General features: G+C 38.8%; 1 protein-coding gene across 1 annotated transcript; it reads left to right on the forward strand.

The window, feature by feature from the left end:
* Window positions 1–127: 127 nt before the first annotated feature.
* Window positions 128–8464, forward strand: LOC102709609 (ATP-dependent DNA helicase Q-like 2; the record flags this gene model as incomplete). Its single annotated transcript, XM_015842269.1, is given in 20 exon segments — window positions 128–194; window positions 854–1074; window positions 1374–1520; window positions 2342–2458; window positions 2460–2558; window positions 2987–3055; window positions 3057–3092; window positions 3171–3275; window positions 4347–4469; window positions 5029–5117; window positions 6342–6378; window positions 6465–6498; window positions 6892–6944; window positions 7023–7100; window positions 7180–7245; window positions 7783–7801; window positions 7804–7848; window positions 7922–7975; window positions 8141–8248; window positions 8385–8464. Coding segments are annotated over 20 exon segments (1647 nt in total), but the record flags the coding sequence as incomplete, so codon positions are not given.
* Between the last annotated feature and the right edge of the window lie 69 nt (window positions 8465–8533).

Consider the following 8533-nt stretch of genomic DNA (forward strand, 5'->3'; position numbering starts at 1 on the left):
GTATGCCTTTTGAAAATCTAAACTCAAAGTGCGCACTTCACTTTCGTGGTCTCTAGCTCAATACTTGCTTTTAAGACAGTAGGTAAGCTAAAAGAAAGCCAATTGCCCCATTGTGCAGGACTGCAGAATGGAGGAGCAAGAGAACATCGAGGGAGAAATGTTACTCGTTCGGGCAGAACTTGATGATATCCAAGGTTACCACTATAAGCAATAATCATGCGTATTTTGCAATTTGTACTATCTCTTGATCTGTAAACATTCATCAGATGAGATTAAAAGATTAACTCTTCTATGCAATACATAGATAGTAATGGGATGCAAGGGTTTCTAGCTCATCATATCTAGTTTTGAAGTGCACTCGAATTAAATTGTCATGAGCACAACAAGTTCATAGTTCTTTGGGCGTTAGGTTGACCCTTTTGCTCACTGATTAGGGCCCTGTTTGAGATAAGACCGTTGACTGTTGTCTACTTTATTATAGGGATAAATTAATTATTTTGAGAATAAACTTAATAAACATCTTAGAACAAGTGATCTGAGAAATGCAGAAGAATTTTTTTGACAAAACATAATTTTCGAAGTGTGGAGCAAATAATCCGGTGCATAATCTGAAAAGAACAGGGCCATATATCACAAGTACTAATTGTTAAAAACTATATTTACTTTCATACAAATAACACCAAAACCACATCCCTTGTTAGTCTTTAACCTCAAACTGAGAAACAAAGCAACTATTCCTATATAAATAGGCTACTAATGTCAACAGTGGCCACCTTTTCTGGTGTGGTGGTAGTGCTCTTTTATTTCCTTATATTACAAATTATCCTTTTGACCACTTATTCATGCTTCTCAGGCCAAATCAAAGCATTACTTGATCGCCAAGAGGAGTTGTCCGAGCGCGAGTCACAGTTGAAAGCTCTGCGGGAAGTATCTAAAGCCTCCAGAGATGCAATAAATAATGCCCCTTCAGTTGCTCCGAAAGATTGGTCTGGGAGCTTCTTGTGGGATTCTCGGGCTGATGATATTCGATTCAATGTATTTGGTATCTCTTCCTACCGGCCGAATCAAAGAGAAGTAAGATTTAGTAGAACTAATATGAATAATTTTTTGTTTCTTATTTGGGAACTGTTTAACTTAGAAGAAATTCGAAGTCAGATCCATATAATCATTTCATTAAGCACATAAACCAGAGATCTGCTAGGTAGCATGCTATTATTTATAATTAACCCTTTTTGGATTATGTTCCTATCACGCTCCTCATTTTCCCCCATCTGTTCTCTTGGTAGTGTTGAGCCTGGGTTTACATACCACAACTTGTTATAGTGAATGCATTTTCTTTCTTTTGCATTGTTTTAAGCATTTTGCCCTTCCAGATAATCAATGCCATCATGAGTGGAAGAGATGTTCTGGTCATAATGGCTGCCGGTGGAGGGAAGAGCTTGTGCTATCAACTGCCAGCTGTACTTCATGATGGAATTACATTGGTCGTCAGTCCTTTGCTTTCCCTTATTCAAGACCAGGTATTTAAACATACAAAGTCATAGTTCTCACGGCATTTTCCGAGCCAGCATGTAGGGAAAAGGACACCATGAGTATTAGTAGGAGAGAGATAGGAGTAACACTATTAACCTCTGTGTTGTCAAAGCTTTATCCCTCCAGTCTCTAGCAATCCTTTGTATGCTCTCCTCGATCTGTCTGTACCTATAATCCTTTTTATTTAAGAAAAAAAGGGCTCAACAAAGGAGCATACACATAGGTTTGCAGTTACAATTTGAAACCAAAAGCAACAAGTAAGAGAAAACAACTAGAACTATTCATTCCTAGTTATTTCCCATTGGCTAATGACTATAATCTCCATTTTGATGCTCATCCACAGTTCTTTGGTGCCAATACCCTAAAATAGCCCTCATGTCCATGTGCCATCACCCTCATAGGCTTGTGTTTGTTCTCCTGGCCTTCTACAATGCTTCTAGCTGGATGTCAACGTCAACACAAACTCCAGATCCAGCTATTCAAGCTCTATTGGACTTCTTCTGTTACTTCTATGCTGTGCTTTGCTGTTTTGTTCTATTATCTTCTTCTCACTTCCATCTCTCTGGTTCTCTTCCGCTCGTCACTCTCTGTTTATCTTTCTTTTTAAGTTTAGTGTCTTCTCTCTGCCCTTTTGCTATTCCATTCTTCTGTGCTTCTATATGCATATATTCTGTGTTTGTCATCCAGGAAATGTCTATGCACCTGTCTGGTCGGTTTGGTGACATGGTGTTGTCTAGCCTGCCATGTATACATGAGACATTTTTTCCCTATATATGACAATTCACATTATTTGATTTGTTCTGTTCAGGTCATGGGACTAGCAGCTTTAGGTATACTAGCATACATGTTAGCTTCAATTACCACCAAGGAAGTCGAGAAGTTCGTCTACAAGGCACTTGATAAGGGTGAAGGGGAACTGAAGATATTTGTACGTGACACCTGAAAAGATATCTAGAAGTAAAAGGTTCATGTTTAAGCTTGAGAAGTGCCATAATGCAGGGCGTCTTTCTCTCATTGCAATTGATGTAAGTTGTGTACCACACAGTAAAGCACATTTATGTTCCTTAAGGTTCGATGATGTGCTTGTATGCGCTTTTAGTTACTCTCAATCTCTCTAAGAATATTGTTGCACTTTTTGAGTATTTGCCTATTTAAATATTAACCTGTCCCTCTTAAACTATAAAAAAAATGATCTGCTAAAAAGAAAACAAGAAGGCTTGTTGCCATTATGTACTACCTGCTCAAATAGAATACCTCACACAAAATGTTTATTATGATTGATTTTTTGTTCACTGTTCACATTTTGTAAGTTCGTATTGTTTTTATTATGTTTCTCATCATCTTATGATATTATCAAGTGTGTGCATAGCTAGTTGACATGATGTTTTAACCCTAAGCACATAAGTATATCTAGAGGTTTTTATTATCATTGCAATTAAGTGTTATCATGCAGGAGGCACACTGCTGTAGTCAATGGGGCCATGATTTTCGTCCAGATTACAAGAATCTTGGCATTTTGAATTGTCCAGTTTCCCAGTGTTCCTATGATAGCTTTAACTGTGAGTTGTTCAAATAATATCATGTTTACAATAATTGAATTTTAACTTTAATGTGAAATAAGGCCTTCTTTTTTGCAGGCAACTGCGACAAGTAAAGTGCAAATTGATTTGATAGAGATGCTTCATATCCCTAGATGTGTCAAGTTTGTCAGCACAATTAACAGGCCCAACCTTCTCTATAAAGTATGCCTTTCTCAATTTCAATCAAGAAAAAAAATCCATCCATACAAGGATTTTGCCAAATTAATATCACAACTTTTTCCAACACTACCATCTTTACCTTTGAGTTAGAGATATGTCATTTTTGCCCTTATTTCTCCCCTCCCCTCCCCTTCAATTTCCTATCCTTTACCTGATATTGAGCTGCTGCTGCCAGATTGAGCTGCAACTGTTATTGGGACAAGGTGATCTTGAAAGGTGGCTTCAGGAAGTTGCTGGCACCATTGGAGCTCATGCTATCCTGGGAACAAGGAAATCGACTCCCACATGAGGCCAATATCAAGTCATAACTGCCGCCATTTTGCGCCACCGTTGTTGAAAGGGTCAAGGGAGTCAGCGCTGCATCTAGACTTCCGCTTTACCGCTAGTGGGGGTGGACACAAAGCTTGAAGCCCATGGCTCGGATCGGCTCGTATGAAGCTCGGCTTGGATCGTCTCTAACTCATAATCTTAATGAGTCGAGCTGAGCTGGGCTTTTAGCTCATGAGCTTAACGAGTCAGCGCGCGAGCTCGTTAGTACCAAAGATCACTATTTTTTTATATATTTAGAAATTATTAATATATATGATAAAATGATAAATTTATAAATTATAGGGATAGGTTAAATGAGATTTAGCTTGTTAATGAGCCTAACAAGCTTAACGAGCCAACTCGTGAGCTGAGCCGAGCTAGACTTTTAGCTTGTTAATGTTAACGAGTTGAGTCGAGATGGCTCGTTAAGATAACTAGCCAAAATGAGCAAGACTTAATGGGCCGAGCTGGCTCGTTTTCCACACCTAACCGCCAAATACAAGGAAATTGCATTGCTGCAGCTGCATTTGAAGGTCACTCGTTGAAGCTGAGTAGCCGCTGCAGCTTGAGCTTTGCACCCAGTCCGCCACCAGATCTCCATACCACTGCCTAGGATGAGATAGCCAATGCCAGAAGATCCATGTTATGGCCTACTTCTTTAATTTTATGGTATTCTTTGAACAAAAAATGAAGAGAATATTTAACTAGTCTTGTACTGCCTTCTAATGTACTTTTGCCATGCAGGTATGTGAGAAATCACCAGTTGGAAAGGTCGTCATTGATGAGATTGCGAATTTTATAAGTGAATCGTACCCGAATAATGAATCTGGGATTGTGTACTGCTTTTCTAGGAAGGAATGTGAACAGGTTAGAATAGTGACTGATGAATGCTTCAGTTTCTTTTATTTGCTGACGTGGCAGAATTCAGTTAGACAATCCAACACTTATTTGTGTTTTACATTCTTTCAAATGTTGCACTATCTATCAGTTCATGCAGATCTGATTCGTTAGGTGCTAAGTTTAATGAATGTTACCTGGGGTCAAGAATGGATAGATTAGAAAGTAGAAACATATTTGGTTTAAATGTAGAAGGTGGCTTGTGCTGGAAAGAATTGATGACACAGAGAGAGAGAGGGGGGGGGGTCTAAGCTTATCTGCATACGCCTCCGTGTAGAGAGTAAGTAATCTTGGAGATCTTGGAGATAGATTATTCGTTTGGGTTGGTTGCTTGCCATGTGCCTGATTTGCTTCCCCTATTGGGACACATGCTCCTGACAAGTTTTCACTATGATTAGCCATACGGTAGTTCACTCTCGATCTAAATATTAAAGCTTCTTTCAAATGTGCTAGTACTTCAGTCTAGGTAATGAAGAAACACACTGCTTGCTCAACTACTGTATAATTCTGTGCTTTTACTGATGAATAGGTCGCAAAAGAATTGTGCGAAAGGGGCATTTTGGCAGACTATTATCATGCAGATATGGATGTTATTGCTCGTGAGAATGTTCATATGCGGTATGCCTTTTTTTCATCTTATCCTTCCTTGTTATTTTTAGATGAACTTTATTGGGTGTTATATATTCATAAGCAACATACTAATTAACAAGGTTGAGTTGTCTCTTCTAGAGGGTGTTTTTTCGCACATTTGTATAGTTCCCTATGTATACCTCTTAGCCCAATTGGCCCAAAGTATTATAAGTCCATTATCTCAATCATGGTATCAGAGCCCATGGTCATCAGCTGTCACCGCCACTGCTGAACTGTCTTGTGTGAGTGCCACCACCGGCAGCTGCTCTGCTTGTGCTGCCTCAACTCCCTCCTCTGAGTTTTTGCCTTCACACAACACCTCCTCTGCTCGTTGCACTATCGCCCTGCGTGGCCATCGCCCTGGTGCTCATGCTCAGTGGAAGCATTATCATATTCTTGAGGCCGCTTGTGCCCTCATGATCTCTTGACATCTATCGCCTCACTTTTGGGCCGAGGCTTTCTCCACAGCTGTTTTTCTTATCAATTGCGAACCTTCTTCAGTTCTTTATGGTTGTACTCTATATGAGCGCCTCTTTGGTACAATTCCTTGGTATAGTTATCTTTGGTGCTTTGGTTGTGTTTGCTATGTACTTCCTCCATGTGAGTGTACTAAGTTGACTGCCCATTCCGCTGAGTGTGTTTTCCTTGATTACAACACTGAGCATAAGGGTGATCCTGTTGCTCACCATATGAGGATATCTTGTGATGTCCCTTTTAATGAGTCATGAGACTTGTCCATACTATCCTCGCTCCCAATTGTGACCAGTCCTCCTATGTCTTTTTTTGACTATTCCGGATTGGTCCGTTCCTTCTTCACCCTTTTATTGTACAATATTTGTGCAAACCATTGTAATTTGAAGTTGAGCAGTGTTTGCTATGTACTTCTTCCTCCTCGTGAGCGTACTAAGTTGGCTGCCCATTCCATTGAATGTGTTTTCCTTGAGTAAAACACTGAGCATAATGGTTATTGTGGCTATGATCCTGTTGCTCACCATATGAGGATATCTTGTGACGTCCCTTTTGACGAGTCACAAGACTTGTCCATACTATCCTCGCTCCCGATTGTGACTAGTCGTCCGCCGTCTTTTTTGACTTCCGGATTGGTCCTTTCTTTCTTCACCATTTTTATTGTGCAATATTTGTGCAAACCATTGTAATTTGAAGTTGAGCTTTTATGGCTGCCAATAATTTTTGAACCATTTGTTTCAACAGTTGGAGCAAGAGCAAATTGCAGGTCATTGTTGGAACAGTATGTGCCCCTCCCTCCATTCCCCTCTCTCTATCCCTCCCTTCGTTTTGCTCTTCGGTATTTAACTTTTGAATTAATTTATGTAGGTGGCGTTCGGAATGGGAATCAACAAATCAGATGGTGCGTTAAGTTTTGGGTTTTGATCATGATGATGACATATGTTCAAGATGTTGATCTACGGTTACCTATATGGTACCAGCAGGATTGTGAAAACTGATGAGGATTAGCCATCACTGGCCTTAAGTGATAGGCACCTGCAAAAATCCCTGTGGATATTATTATGGATAGTAAAAAGATCAGGAAATCTAAATGTTTGGTAAAACATGAAGAAATGGGTTTCAAGACAATCATTTCTAACTATTGAGTAAATTGCTCTTAATACTGACTACTACTTGTTTTTGAATTACAATAATGTAGCAGTTACAGATGGGTGATATGGAACAAATTGGCTTAATAGCTTATTATGTTTTCAAATATAAGAAATGTATCTAATATCTCAGTTTGTTTCTCTAGTCAGATTTGTGATTCACCATAGCCTTAGCAAATCTATGGAGACATACTACCAGGTACATCTAGTTATATAAATGTATTTCTTCATTTCTCTGACTATGCAGTCCATTGTAAATAGATCTTTGTGGTTTCAGGAAAGTGGGAGGGCAGGAAGAGATGGGCTACCTTCAGAATGTGTTTTGTATTATCGGCCTAGTGATGTTCCACGCCAAGTAAGATTAATGATGTTTCTCTTTTCTCTTGTGTAGGTTCTTGTTTCCCTTACCCATATGCTGTTTTTTCAATGAACAGAGTTCAATGGTTTTCTATGAAAATTGTGGCCTACATAATCTTTATGACAGAGTGCGGTATTGTCAGGTAAATTCCCAGTGCTCTACCAAATAGAACAGTAGAAAGTTCTGTACTTAATGATTTTATTTATACCCTCGAACATAAATTTTGTTATTCCCAACCCCTTTTCTAATCATAATTGTACGGTGAAGTAATTTCTGTCACACATGGCTGTTAAAGAGATCGATCCAACTTAATTTCCTACCTGAATTGATTATACAATACTTCAAAAATAACTTCACTGACCTCTGGGAGACCAGATCTCTCCTATGGGCGATTGTGGTGGAAGCGTTGAATTTGAGTAGCACGCTAGATCGTCTGCTCTGATACCATGTTGGACAACATAGAGAGAGCAGATGTACTGCATAACTGGGATTCATTTTACTGAGTCTCTAGGGCTGGTATATATAGGAGTACTAGAGGTATAGAACTATAGATAAGGAAGGTACTAGAGAAATGGCTCAAAACAAATCAATCCTATCCTAATAATCCTTTAACTACCATATATAACTGAGTAATTTATTCACACTTATTTCTGATTCCAAGCTCGTTTGTTTACCTCAGTCTAAGAGGAGCTGCCGCCGGGTGCTTTCTTCCGGCATTTTGGAGAGGTTGCACAGGATTGCAATGGTATTCTATGTACTTTTCTGATTCCATGACTAAACTTTTGGAGTATTCATACCTAAACAGTTTCTTCTTGTAGGAATGTGTGACAACTGCGCTTCTAGTATTGAGCTCAAGGACATAGATGCTACCCGTATGATGATTTTACTTCAGCTTGGAAATATTTACTATTTCATTTAAATACATACTTGCATGTTCATTAGTTTATATGTTTTAAATTGTATTTTTGGAGATGTATTTCTTGAGAAGTTTTCATGTATTTATATTTATATGATGGTTTCTATAACTGATTGTACAGATCATAGCAAAATTATAGTCTCACTTCTACATGACATCCAACTTAATGACCAAAGAGCTACATTGTTGCAGTTGGTGGATAAGTTCAAGGCAAGATGGAAAGAATTAGGTGAATTTTCTCAACCAAATATGTTTTTGTTTGTGTGACCCAAGTTAATGATTCATTTTATTTATACCATTGGCCTGGGTAAATATTGAATGACCCAGAGGTCAATTCTGATGTTACTGTTATCATGGATAAGCAGGTGGCTCACATGAATATGTTGATCTTAAGAAAGCAGGCATTGAACAGTTGGTAGTTCAACTTATACTTGACAGGGTCTTGGTATGTGTGCACTGCAAATACCTCCATGTGTTGACATGTTTATTTATGGTGACTAATATCCAGTGTGAA

Source organism: Oryza brachyantha, chromosome 11 (genome assembly GCF_000231095.2).
Source record: "Oryza brachyantha chromosome 11, ObraRS2, whole genome shotgun sequence".
Taxonomy (NCBI): domain Eukaryota; kingdom Viridiplantae; phylum Streptophyta; class Magnoliopsida; order Poales; family Poaceae; genus Oryza; species Oryza brachyantha.